This window comes from Ursus arctos, unplaced genomic scaffold (genome assembly GCF_023065955.2).
Source record: "Ursus arctos isolate Adak ecotype North America unplaced genomic scaffold, UrsArc2.0 scaffold_22, whole genome shotgun sequence".
Classification (NCBI taxonomy): domain Eukaryota; kingdom Metazoa; phylum Chordata; class Mammalia; order Carnivora; family Ursidae; genus Ursus; species Ursus arctos.
This window is the reverse complement of record NW_026622897.1, coordinates 40,199,314-40,213,692: the sequence shown is the minus strand read 5'-3', so window position 1 is coordinate 40,213,692 and position 14,379 is coordinate 40,199,314. Positions and strand designations below refer to the sequence as shown.

Here is a 14,379-nt window from a genome sequence, read left to right as displayed (position 1 = left end):
AAATGAAAATACTAAAAGCTCCTTCCTCTATATGCTTATGTAGATGATATACAACCTGCTAAGAAATGTTTGAGGCAATTTTCCCAGAATTAAAATTTCTGGAAAAGTCCTCATATACACATGTATATATACTTTACTAGTATATACCCTAATAGTATATAATAGTATATATTAAGTATATACTTAATCTCTTTAGAATACATTTTGAAGCATAATTACAGGTCAAATGATACTTCTGAAGCTTATATTAATTTACAATCCAATGTATTCAGTGAGAGGACAACTACTTTACCTCTTTCTAGGATATAATAGCTTTTATGGTTTTTCTTTCTTTTTTCAATTTGATAATTTTTAAAAGGTGACTTTTTTTAGGTTTTCAATTTCTAGCAAGGTTAGATTATTTTCATATGCTTATAAAAATAGAACCCAAATTCCCAAGCATTAAATAATTTAGCGAGACAACCTATATGTAAGCAGTGGTGACTTGTTGAATTGTGATAGGTGTCAACAAAATACAGGTAGTATTGTACTTATGCTAAAAATAATTTTCTACAGCATGCACAGCATGGTGACTATAGTTAATAATACTGTATTGTGTAATTGAAATAAGTCAAGCAGAGAAAGACAATTATCATAGGTTTCACTCATTTATGGAATATAAGGAATAGCACAGAGGACCATAGGGGAAGGGAGGGAAAACTGAGTTGGAAGAAATCGGAGAGGGAGACAAACCACAAGAGACTCTCAACTCCAGGAAACAAAGTGAGGGTTACAGAGGGGAGGTGGGTGGAGGGATGGGGTAACCCAGGTGATGGGTACTAAGGAGGGCACATGATGTGATGAGTGCTGGATGTTATAGGCAACTAATGAATCGCTGAACACTACATCAAAAATTAATGATGTACTATATGTTAACTAACTGAACTTAATCAAAAAAATGAATGAAAAAAAAGAAAGTTGGTAAAAGGATCTTAAAAGTTCTCATCATGAAATGGATAAAGAAGATGTGCTATAAATATACAATGGGACACTACTCAGCCATCAAAAAGAATGAAAGCTTGCCATTTGCAGTGCCATGGGTGGAGCTAGAGGTTATTATGCTAAGCCAAATAAGTCAGTCAAAGAAGGACAAGTGCCATACGATCTCACTCATATGTGGAATTTAAGAAACAAAAGAGATGAACATATGGGAAGAAAAGAAAGAGAGACAGTGAAACAAACCATAAGAGATTCTTAACTATAGAGAATAAACTGAGGGTTGCTGGAGGAAGGTGGGTGGTGATGGGGATTAAGGAGACCACTTGTGATGTGCACTAGGTATTATACGTAAGTGATGAATCAGTAAATTCTACTCTTGAAACCAATATTACACTAGATGTTAACCAACTAAAATTTAAATAGAAATTTGAAATTTGAATTTGAAATTTGAAACAAAAAAGTAACTATGTATGGTGATAGCTGCTAGCTAGACTTATAGTGGCATTCATTTTGTAATATATATAAATATCAAATTATGTTGTAACACTTGAAACTAATATAATATGTCAATTATACCCGATTAAAAAATAATTTTCCATATGCATTTTATTAAAGATAATTGTGCACATAATTTTTGTGTAAATAAGTATTATCATCTTATATAATATTTTAATACAAGTACATACATTGAGATATATCATATATACATATATATGTATATACATATATATAAAGCATTTGGTTTAAAACTATTTACCAAGATACAAGAGTCTGCAAAATAGTTTTTATTTTTACATGAACGAGTCATTACAAAATAGTCATCAAATATTGAAGGTAAGAAAAAAACTAGCAAGTTTATATATACAATTATATAAAACTAGCAGAGTTATACATACAATTATTTAAAACCCAACTGAGTGCCTAGGTACACTTTTAATTCTTTACTTTATTTTTTAAATATTTTATTTATTTATTTTAGAGAGAGAGGGGTGTGTGCATGAGTGGGGGGAGAAGCAAAGGGTGAGGGGAAGAGGGGGAGAGAGAGAGAATCCCAAGCAGACTCAGTGCTGAGTGTGGAGCTCTGTTGGGGCCTGATCCCATGACCCTGAGATCATGACCTGAGCTGAAATCAAGAGTCAGACATGCAGATTTGTTGGTTTTTCCATTTAATGTTTTATTGTTTTTATATAATCAGATAAACAATAGCTAGAGCTTAATTAGCAATTATAAATTTAAAAAGTAGAGTAATGGGGTGCTTGGGTGGTTCAGTCCATTAAGCGTCTCATCTGCCTTTGGCTCAGGTCATGATCTCAGGGTCCTGGGATTGAGTCCTGCTTCAAGCTCCCTCCTCTGTGGGGAGCCTGCTTCTCTCTCTCCCTACCCCTCACTCATGCTCTCTCTCGCTGTCTCTCTTTCTCTCAAATAAATAAATAAAATCTTTTTAAAAAATAAAATAAAAAGTAGAGTAAGAAAACAAATTTTAAAAATTGTGAAGTCAAATAGAAAATCATTTAATGAAGTAATTGCTTCAGTTAAAATGTCTTTTTTTTTTAAATGTCTTTTTGAACAACTTGTGTGAGGTCAACTTCTTCCATCACACTCCAAAACAAATCCAGATTATTAAAGCATTAGCCCTCCAGTGTTCTTCTCTGTATGCTATAAACTCTAAGTAACCACTTTTAAATCTTTCTGTATAACCTAATAAGCCATTTCCACTTCTTTCTGAAGACAACAGCCAATTTCAAGAAGTAGCTGTGACCTTAGGTGAGCTTAATTATATAAAAAGCACATTTGTCCAGAGAGGACTTCTCTGGGGTAGACTGACTGAATTTGCAGCTGCCAGGCTTTGGAGAACAGAGAATCCCAGCTGACCCTGCTATCGACAGACCTTCCAGACCTCCCAGAGCTTCCACAGGGGAGGCCACTCAGTAGACTCTGTTGAGTATGGAATTTACAGTAAATATCTTCATGCCTACTTTCTCTTCTACAAATACTTTTAGTTTAGCTGTGGTGCTGCTTGGGTCTTGTCCAAGCAAACAAATAGCTTTCCTAGTTATTTAAAATGCATCAATATTTAAAATATCTGTAATTAGAACATTTTTAATATATAATATTTGTTATATTAAGATGACTAATTTTTATTCTATTCCCTTATGTGTTACTAAATTTTTTTAGGTCCTAGAGATTTCTGCAGGTTTTTTTTAAAGTTATTTATTTATTTATTTATTTATTTATTTATTTAAAAGAGAAAGAGAGCGAGAGAGAACAGGGGGAGGAACAGAGGGAGAGGGACAAGCAGACCCCATGCTGAGCTTGGAGCCTGACTCAGAGCTTGATCCCACAACCCTGAGATCATAACCTGAGCCAAAATCAAGAGTAGAAGGTTTAACTGATTGAGCCACCCAGGCCCCCTGAGATTTCTGCAGTTTTTATGCAATTATGGACCCTATAAAGCACCTGAAATATTCAACATAATGTATGCATGTAATAGTATTTATACACAACAACCTAAAAGTTTAGTGTGCTGAATTAATTAGAAAGCCCTTGTTGTGAAAGTCCTATTTGCTATCCTTCTAAAACCTTCAGTGTGCAGTCTAGATTTGAAAAGTTTTCAAAATTGATCCAACCAACTGGTAAGGACTCCCAAGAAGTGCTATTGGTTACCATGGGGAAATACCAAAATAAAGATGAATAGACCATGCTTCCTTTAACTGCAGCTCTGTATTTTCTAGTGCAGAAAAGAAATCCCAGTGCTTATTCTCTTTTTTGTTTGTTTAAAAAAATGATTAATTGTTGCTGATTAACACTGTAGCTTGAACATTCACCAGTTCAATATGTGAAGATTCTCCGATGATCTGAACCAACTCTGGAAAAAATTATTTTCTGAACTAGAAACAAAAGATGATTTTTATACTTTATTTCCTAAAAGGAACAGTTTTGCTAAACTAGTCAAAGTTGAAGTCAACACTGATTTGAATTAAACAAGCTTAAATTAAACCTAATCAATTTTATTTGTCTTTAGAAAAATACACTTGTCAGTTTGGAGACAGGGTACATGGAGGCTATTAGCATAGAGATGAAGTGTGTGTGTGTGTGTGTGTGTGTGTGTGTGTGTGTGTGTGTGTGTGTGTGTTACAGTCGTGGAGTCATGGAGAAAGACACACATAAAGAGAGAGAGGGAGAGATTGAGATTCTATACATGTTTCTGGACCAATCAGCTAAGAAATGTAATTCTGGAACCATCCTAACTTTTATTCCCTGCCCCAATCTTTAAGCTTGTCCACATAGTTTAATTCTGATTGAGAACACTGTCTATTTGAAACAAAAAGGATGGCGAGGACACTCTTGTTCCATTTTCTTATTTGTTTCATAGCACAAACCCAACCTGTCTATACTTAACAATGCCTATGTTTGTACTGGGATTAAATTAATAGGTTGATTAGATAGAGTTCAAGCAGACAAGCTTTTTTGTCTAAAGGCTTCCCCCCTGCCTTTATCAGGGTGGAGGAATGACTTTCTCTCTGTCTCTTTTCTTTTTGTAAATTTATGGAGACATGGATCTGGACACCTTGCAATCCTTTCAGAATGAAACCATCTGCTCCACCTGTATGAACCACTACTTAGACCCTGTCACCATTGACTGTGGGCACACCGTTGCAGTCCCTGCCTGTGCCTCTGCTGGGAAGAATCCCAAACCCAATGTGCTGCCCTGAATGCAGGGGAGTTTCAGAGAAGTCAGACTTCAAAACAAATATTGCACTCAAGAAGCTGGCTTCCCTTGCCAGACTGGCCCGATCTTACCATGTCAGCAGCTCCAAGGAGCAGATCTGTGTGCTGCACAAAAAAGTGAAGGGGCTATTCTGTGAGGCTGACAAGAACTTGCTCTCCAGGCCCTGTCCTGAATCAGCAGAGCATGTGGCTCATAGCCACAGTCCAGTGCAGTGGGCTGCTGAGGAATACAGGGTAAGCGATGCCTCTAAAACCATTTGGAATCCTATGGGCTTCTAAATCAGAGAGAAAGATGAAGAAAATGATAAGGAGGATGAGTTGAGTGGAGATAGTGGTGGCGATGAATTTTCAATAGAAATACCAAGATGTACATGCATCCTTTCAATGCTGTTGACCAATGTTGATGCTATAATCATAGCTACATTGAGCCTCTAGCAAGAGAAATGTCCTTAGAAACATTGTCCAAATATGTGCGGTGGATGCTATTGTGGGACAGATAGCTAGTACCAGGATCACTGGCTTCTAATGCAAGCTTGATGCCTTCACAGTCAAATTATATAAAAATCTGATTTCTCAGGAAATGGATTACATTATCTACAGAGTAATCTCAAATCTCTATTACATTTGTCACCTCTGATATCCCAAATATTAGAATCAAATTAGGTTAATGGGGAGAAATCTGATCTCTCCATGCTAACTCAAGATTATGGTTTTCTCAGCCACTGCCTTTTCCTAGAGATAAGGGGATAAAATCTACAATATCATCTTCTGTGTTGCTCAAGATCATGGTTATTTTGCAGGAAAAACTTCTGAAGAGAATGGGTTCTTTATGGAACATGACTCAAGAAATGCAAAATGAGCTGAATCAAGAAACTAGCAAACTCCAGTCATTTGAGGTAAGAATGAAAATGTTCTGTTTTTATGCAGATTGACATAATACTGGTTGAGACTTGTAGCTAAATTTAAGTTACCAACTAAAGGATAACTTTTTTCCAAGAAAAAAAAATTATGGTTTCAAATGATATATCAGTAAACACAAATATGCAAGCACATGAAAGCTAGTGCAAAGAATGCTAGTATATGGGATAACTAAGGCATGAAAGGTATTCCTAGTCCAAACTTGAAGGTTTGGATGAATCTTCTCAGACACTGAGTTTAAGAAAACATCACAATAAACTTGAGGAGAAAGAGAGGAGAGCAATAGAGTAGCACCTGGAGAAAAATCAGATAATTTAATTTAAAAATCTATAAAATATGATGTATACATAAATATTTTTAAATAGGAAAATCAAGCAAAAGAACAAGAGAAAAAAGTGGTTCCAGTGAGAAAGGAAATAATTTATGGAGTATCACAGAGAAAGAGCCTAAAACCGTTAGGGGGCTTGATTCAAACAGGGAAGGAGTCTGAGAACCTAGAGAAAGTGTGGACAAAAAGGACCAGTAAATATTCAAGACACATGAAGATTTGGGCACAAAGTTTGTCAAGTACTTCCTTGATGACACGAAGGAAGTAGAATTCTCTGTTAAGAGTGAGAATATGTAACCCTTTGCATCTACTATCTCTTCAGGACTATGCGGCCTTAAGGAAGGTAATGATCAAAGTGCAGCATCAGCAGATGCATCTGTTTCTCCATGAAAGGGAGCATCTCTGTCTGGAGACACTGGAGAAAGAAGCAAAGGAGACTGTCCAACAACTCAAGGAAAGTGAAGTCAGAATGACCCATCAGAAAGAAAGCCTGACAGAAATGTATAGAGAGCTGACTGAGATGTGCCACAAGCCTGATGTGGAGTTACTCCAGGTGAGAAAAGAGGGTCCATCCTCAGAGGCAGGAATCCCTTTTTGGGCAATGTTGCCATGACATTGAAATGTTACCCACATATACCATTATTCTCATCCAAGTGATAATACTCATTGACTCCCATCATTATGTCTGTCCAACCACTTATTTCCTCATATCCTAGTAATCCTTGGGAGATTTTTACCCTCTTAGTAGCTCACCTAGGACAAAATTATCACTGTGTAATCAGGAGTACTAACTACACAGATAAATTATCCAAATCAGAAAAAACCTGTGACCAGAGGAAGGTTAAGTTGGGGTAATTCTCAATTTATGTTGCCCTAATCCATTGTCATTCTCTGTTCTCCAACCGCCGTGCCCCCTCCAGCCCCAGAAGTAACTTGCTGAAGATGCTGAGGTTTTGCCCTTTGCTTAGGCAAGAGTTAAAGAATTTAGTAATCAATTTCAATGCATTCTATATATATTTTTTGTATCTAAGTTCGCTGTTTTGCTCTAATTGTTATTGTAAATGGTCAGATCTCTTCTTGGGAATAAGACTGGGTGCCGAGTGACAGTGGAAACCTAAATCATAATGCATCACTATACAGCCTCTTCTTGACCTCCTTCCTTACTTAATACATCCCAAGGAAGCCTGTCATTCTTTATTGTAGGTTCTATTATGAAAGTAGTTTCTGATTGTTCCTTAGAGCAGACTAAGAGAAAAAACACATTTAAACAAACAAGGATACTAGAGAAGATGCAAAAGAACAAAACTCTCATGATTAATATTACTTTTTTTTCTTGTAGGACTTGGGAAATGTATTGCAAAGGTGAGTTTACACTAATGATTTCTGATTGCTGAGGAAGTCTCTTGTTCTTGTTGATAAAGTGGATGTACATGTTTTGAGTTCTTAACGTCATCCTCTGTGGCTATTATCTATTTTAAAATATTTATGTATTTATTTTAGAGAGAGAGAGCAGGGGAGAGGGGCAGAGGGAGAGAGAGAATCTTTTTTTTTATAATAACATTTTATTATTATATTATGTTAGTCACCATACAGTACATCCCTGGTTTCTGATGCAGGGTACGATGATTCATTAGTTGCGTATACTACCCAGTGCACCATGAAATACGTGCCCTCCTTACTACCCATCACCAGTCTATCTCATTGCCCCACGCTCCTCCCATCTGAAGCCCTCAGTTTGTTTCTCAGAGTCCATAGTCTCCCATGCTTCACTCCCCCTTCTGATTACCCCCCTTTCTTTATCCCTTTCTTCCCCTACCAATCATCCTAGTTCTTATGTTCCATAGATGAGAGAAATCATATGATAATTGTCTTTCTCTGCATGACTTATTTCACTTAGCATTTTCTCCTCCAGTGCCATCCATGTTGCAGCAAATGTTGAGAATTCGTTCTTTCTGATAGCTGAGTAATATTCCATTGTATATATGGACCACATTTTCTTAATCCAGTCATCTGTTGAAGGGCATCTTGGCTCCTTCCACGATTTAGCTATTGTGGATAATGCTGCTATGAACATTGGGGTGCATATGGCCCTTCTCTTCACTATGTCTGTATCTTTGGGGTAAACACCCAGTACAGCAATGGCTGGGTCATAGGGTAGCTCAATTTTTAACCTTTTAAGGGACCTACACACTGTTTTCCAGAGTGGCTGCACCAACCTGCATTCCCACCAACAATGTAGGGTGGATCCCCTTCCTCCACATCCTCTCCAGCAATTGCTGTTTCCTGCCTTGTTGATTTTTGCCATTCTAACTGGCGTAAGGTGGTATTTTAGTGTGGTTTTGATTTGAATTTCCCTGATGGCTAATGATTTTGAACATTTTTTCATGTGTCTGTTAGTCATTTGTATGTCCTCATTGGAAAAGTGTCTGTTCATATCTTCTGCCCATTTAATGATTTGTTTGTTTCTCACATATTGAGTTTGAGAAGTTCTTTGTAGATCTTGGACACAAGTCTTTTACCTGTAGTATCACTTGCAAATATATTCTCCCATTCTGTGGGCTGCCTCTAGTTTTTTTTTTTACTGTTTCCTTGGCTATGCAGAAGATTTTTATCGTGATGAAGTCCCACAAGTTCATTTATCTTTTGTTTCTCTTGCCTTTGGAGACGTATCATGAAAAATGTTGCTTTGGTCAATGTCGTAGAGGTTGCTGCCTATGTTCTCCTCTAGGATTTTGATGGATTCCTGTCTCACATCGAGGTCTTTCATCCATTTGGAGTTTATCTTTGTGTATGGTGTGAGAGAGTGGTCAAGTTTCATTCTTTTGCATGTAGCTGTCCAATGTTCCCAGCACTATTTATTGAAGAGACTGTCTTTTTCCCACCGGATGTTTTTTCCTGCTTTATCAAAGATTAGTTGCCCAAAGAACTGAGGTTCCATTTCTGGGTTCTCCATTCTGATCCATTGGTCTATGTGTCTGTTTTTGTGCCAATACCATGCTGTCTTTGTGATCACAGCTTTGTAGTATACCTCGAAATCCGGCATTGTGATGCCCCCAGCTTTGTTTTTCCTTTTCAACAGTTCCTTGGCAATTCAGGGCCTTTTCTAGTTCCATACAAATTTAAGGACTATTTATTCCAGTTCCTTGAAAAATGTCCTCGGTATTTTGATCGGGATAGCACTGAAAGTATAGATTGCTCTGGGTAGCATGGACATTTTAACTATGTTAATTCTTCCGATCCATGAGCATGGAATATTTTTCCATCTTTTTGTGTCTTCTTCAAAGTCCTTCAAGAGTGATTTATAATTTCTAGAATATAGATCTTTTACATCCCTGGTTAATTCCAAGGTAACGTATGGTTTTGGGTGCTATTGTAAATGGAATGGATTCCCTAAATTCTCTTTCTTCAGTCTCATTATTCGTGTATAGAAATGCAACTGATTTCTGAACATTGATTTTGTACCCCGCCACATTACTGAATTGCTCTATAACTTCTAATACTTTGGGAGTGGATTCCTTTGGGTTATCCATATAGAGTATCATGTCATCTGCGAAGAGAGACATCTTGACTTCTTCTTTGCCGATTTGGATACCTTTTATCCCTTTTTATTGTCTGATTGCTGTTGCAAGGACTTCTAGTACTATGTTGAATAATAGTGGCGAGAGTGGGCATCCTTGTCGTGTTCCTGATCTTAAGGGAAAGGCTTCCAGCTTTTCCCCATTGAGGATGATATATGCTGTAGGCTTTTCATAGATAGTTTTTATGAAATTGAGGAATGTACCCTCTATCCCTACAATCTGAAGGGTTTTAATCAGGAAAGGATGCTGTATTTTGTCAAATGCTTTTTCTGTATCTATTGAGAGAATCATATGATTTTTGAATTTTTTCTTCTGGATAAAATCTAAGACACTGATAGATTTGTGAATGTTGTACCACCCTTGCATCGCAGGGATGAATCCCACTTGTCATGATGGCTGATCCTTTTAATGTACCGTTGGATTCTATTAGCCAGGATCTTGTTGAAGATTTTGGTGTCCATATTCATTAGGGAAATTGATCTGTAATTCTCCTTTTTGATGGGGTCTTTGCCTGGTTTGGGGATCAAGGTAATATTGGCCTCATGGAATGAGTTTGGTAGCTTTCCTTCTGTTTCTATTTTTTGAAATAGCTTTAGGAGAATAGGTATTATTTTTGTTTAACTGTTTGGTAGAATTCCCCAGGAAAACCATCCAGGCCTGGAGTTTTGTTTTTTGGAAGGTTGTTTATCACTGACTCAATCTCTTCCCAATTAATTGGCCTGTTTAAAAAATCAATTTCTTCCTGTTTCAGTCTTGGTAGTTTATAGGTTTCCAGGAAGGCCTCCATCTCATCCAGGTTGCTTAATTTATTGGCATAAAGCTGTTGATAAAAGCTTCTAAAAATCCTTCCAATTTCATTGGTGTTGGTTGTGACCTCTCCCTTTTCATTCATAATTTTATTAATTTGGGTCCTTTCTCTATTGTTTTGGATAAGTCTTGCCAGTGGTCTGTCAATTTTATTAATTCTCTCAAAGAACCAGCTTCTAGTTCTGTTGATCTGCTCTACTGTACTCCTGGTTTTTAATTCATTGATTTCTGCTCTAATCTTGTTCAACTGCTTCTTCGTGCATGGGTTAGGCCTGTTCCTCTCTTGCTGTTCCAGCTCCTTGAGGTGAGAATATAAAAACTGCATTTTAGATTTTTCTGTCCTTTTGAGTGAGGCTTGGATTGCTATGTATTTCCTCCTTAGGACTGCCTTTGCTGTATCCCATATTTTTTAGACTGTTGTGTTTTCATTCTCGTTGGTCTCCATAAATTGTTTAATTTGATTTTTGATTTCCCAGTTCATCGAATCATTCCTGAGCAGGAAGGTTCTTAGTCTCCAAGTGTTTGAGTTTCTTCCAAATTTTTCCTTGTGGTTGAGTTCCAATTTCAAAGCGTTGTGGTCTGAGAATATGCAGGGAATAATTTCAGTCTTTTGGTATCGGTTGAGACCTGTTTTGTGTCCCAGAACCTGGTCTATTCTTGAGAATGTTCCATAGGCATTAGAATAGAATAGTATTCTTTGGTTCTGGGGTGTAGTGTTCTATATATACCTATGAGGTCCAACTCGCCGAGTATGGCATTCAAACCCTTTTTGTCAATTTTCTGCATGGGTGCTCTGTGTATTTTTGATAGTGGAGTGTTGCGGTCCCCTACTATTAACTATTTTTATCTATATGTTTCTTTTTCTGATTAAGAGTTGGCTTGTGTATCTTGCTGCTCCCCTGTTGGGAGCATATATATATTTATACTTGTCATATCCACTTGTTGGATACATCCTTTAAGAATAATATTGTGCCCTTCTGTGTCTCTGACTATAGTCTTTAGTGTAAAATCCAATCTGTCTGATATGAGAATTGCTACCCCAGTTTTCTTTTGAGGTCCATTGGCGTGAAAGATGGTATTCCATCCCTTTACTTTCAGTCTGAATGTATCTTTAGGTTCAAAATGAGTCTCTTGTAGACAGCAAATGGATGGGTCATGTCTTTTTATCCCACCTGCAACCCTGTGGCACTTTATGGGAGCATTTAGGCCATTTACATTGAGAGTGATTATTGAGAGATAGAATTTTAATGATGCCATGTTGCCAGTAAAGTCTTTGTTTCTATAGATTGTGTCTTTCTGTTCTTTTTTACTCTTGGGGATGTTTTACTTTTATAGAACCCCCCCCTTAATATCTCCTGTAGGGCTGGTTTCATGGTTACAAAATTGGTTAATGACTGGCAATTCTGGAAGGTCTTTATTTCTCTCTCAATTCTGAATGACAGCCTTGCTGGATAAAGGATCCTTGGCTGCATGTTTTTCTTTGAAAGAGCTTTAAAAATGCCCCCCCAACCCTTTCTCTCATTCCAGGTCTGTGTAGACAGGTCTAACGTAATTCTGATACATTTGCCTTGGTACGTGAGAAATTTCTTTCCCTTTGCCGCTTTCAATACTGTATCCTTGGATCTAATATTTGCAAAATGCACTATGACGTGACGTGGCATAGGTTTGTCATGGTTGAGCTTGGAAGGGGTCCTCTCTGCCTCTTGGACATGAATGTTTGTTTCCCTTGCTAGATTAGGGAAGTTTTCAGCTACAATTTGTTCAAATATCCCTTCTAGACCTCTGTTTTTTTCCACCCCCTTGGGGATGCTGGTGATTCTGACATTGGAACGTTTCATTGAGTCAGTAATCTCCTGTAACCTACATTCCTGAGCGTGGATTTTTTTGAGTCCATATTCTATTTTAGCTTTTTCTTATGCTAACCCATCCTCCAATTCGCTGATACGTTCTTTTGCCTCATTCACCCTGGCCATCAGAGCCTCTAGTTTTGACTGCATTTGGCTCATAGAATTTTTAATTTCTGCCAGATTTGCTCTCATTTCTGCCCTTAGAGATTCTATATTCTCATTAATATTTTCGTTAATACTTTTTTCAAGTCTACACATCATCTTGATCATTGTTACTCTGAATTCCATTTCTGATAATTTGGTTATCTCCATATCCATTAGTTCTGTGGCAGAGTCCACAGACTCATTGTCTTTTTTGCTGGGGGGGATTTCTCCTTCTCGTCATTCTGATGAGGAGAGGTTGTGGGGTTGTCCGGAGCCCAAATTATTGACCGGGACCCAGGCCGTGCGCCCTTGTTTTATAAGGATCTTAGGGATGTGGGCTTCTTGAGTTTTCTGCCTGTCTTCTGGGGCAGGGGCCTGCCACACTGATACTCAGGCAACCCTGTTTGAGTAGAGTCTCCATGTCCCCTGTTACAAGAGCTGCTTTTTTTATTGAGATCTCAACGTTATAGTAAATGCATCCCTCAAAATGTGGGTGGCAGGAGTATCATTTTTCTTCATGTGATCCTGTGATCCAGCAATCCCACTTTTGGGTGTTTATTTAATTGAAATTAAACCACTATTCCGAAGCGTTATCTGCACCTTCATGTTCACTGCAGCACTATTTCCCATTGCCAAGATATGGAAGCAAACTACATCCGCCCATATATGAATGGTGTTTAAGAGAGAAGCTTCCAGATGGAGGGACTTGTGTGAAGGCACCAGGTCCCCCACTGCTGTGCTGGCTGTGGCGCAAACTCAGAGACAATGCTCTGAGGCTGTTCTTCAGAGGAAATTCACAAAGAACAGTCAGTGATGTTCTCCTACAACGAATTCTAGACACCTCACAGCTGCTGGGAGTAGCTCGCCCCAAGGCTAACGTGGTATGCTGGGGTCGCTGTGACCTTAGGCCTTGGTAGAGGTAAGATCAGCAATCAGCACCCCATGCCAGAAGCCTGACTTGCTCTGCCTGAGGCCTTCCGCTCGGTAGTGACAACTCTTGGTCTTCATAGATAAGCCAGTCTGAACTCTCTTTAGTGTTTGTTTTGCATTGCCTCAGAGGAGGGAAAATGAAGAGGGTAGTTGTGGACAGAGAGCCCCTGCCCCTCAGGACATGGAAATCCCATTCGCTAATGTTCTGAGTCAGGATGCATCCAGTAGCTACAGGCACCTTTCTAAGGATGCTGGAAGTGTGATGCTTGGAGTCGCCCACCAAAGCATATCCGGAGAGTCCCAGGGTGCCAAGAGCTTTGCAGCCTGGGGACCTCAGGTCTTCACCTCTGATAGGCATTACTAGGAGGAGGATGTCATGTGCTCCCCAAATTCGATTCTGGGAGTCTGTAAAGATTCCTTGACCAATGGTCATTCCTATGACCATCAATACTGATGGCATTATTCATCCTGCAGAAGCATTTCTTCTGTTTTCTTTGAAGATAAACAATCATTATGGTCTCTCCACCAACTCCTCACCCCTAATTCAGTACGTGAAAAGGCCTCTGCATCAGACTGGAGTGTTTGTGGATTACAATAATGGAACTGTGAGCTTCTATGATGTTTTCAAAGTTTCCCTCATATATAGTTTCCCCCTTTGCTTTGGTGCCCCCTGAAAAATCAAGTTTTATGAGCATTTATTTGATGAACCCCCATGTCTGAGGGAATTCCTGTCCTGAAACCTTTTCACGTGAGGCAACAGAATAATAGTGACCTTTGAGCACACTGTGACTTAAGGCAACAGAACTATCGTATGTTTATAAAATGGTATAACCACATTGAATGTATAAATTTGTTTATTAAATTTTCCTTTAATAAAAATTTTTTGAACATTTTCTGGAATATAATCAATACCTTTTCCTCTTTTTTAATAATAGTTTAGTGAGATGAAATTTGCATGCCATCAAAGTCAGTCTTTTAAAGTACATAATTCAGTGGTTTTTGGTAGTATCCAAAGAGTTGTGCAGCTATCATAACTATTTAATCCCAGGACATTTCCACCATCCCCCCAAAAAACAAGAACCCATTAATATTTACTCCCTAACCTCCTTCCCATCCCTCC

General features: G+C 38.2%; 1 protein-coding gene across 1 annotated transcript; it reads left to right on the top strand.

The window, feature by feature from the left end:
• The first annotated feature begins 4,532 nt into the window (after positions 1 to 4,532).
• LOC113269425 (tripartite motif-containing protein 64C-like) lies at positions 4,533 to 13,933 on the top strand. Its single transcript, XM_057316626.1, is given in 9 exon segments — positions 4,533 to 4,629; positions 4,632 to 4,670; positions 4,673 to 4,941; positions 5,508 to 5,603; positions 6,276 to 6,506; positions 7,293 to 7,315; positions 12,967 to 13,210; positions 13,387 to 13,695; positions 13,697 to 13,933. Coding segments are annotated over 9 exon segments (1,545 nt in total).
• Positions 13,934 to 14,379: the final 446 nt, after the last annotated feature.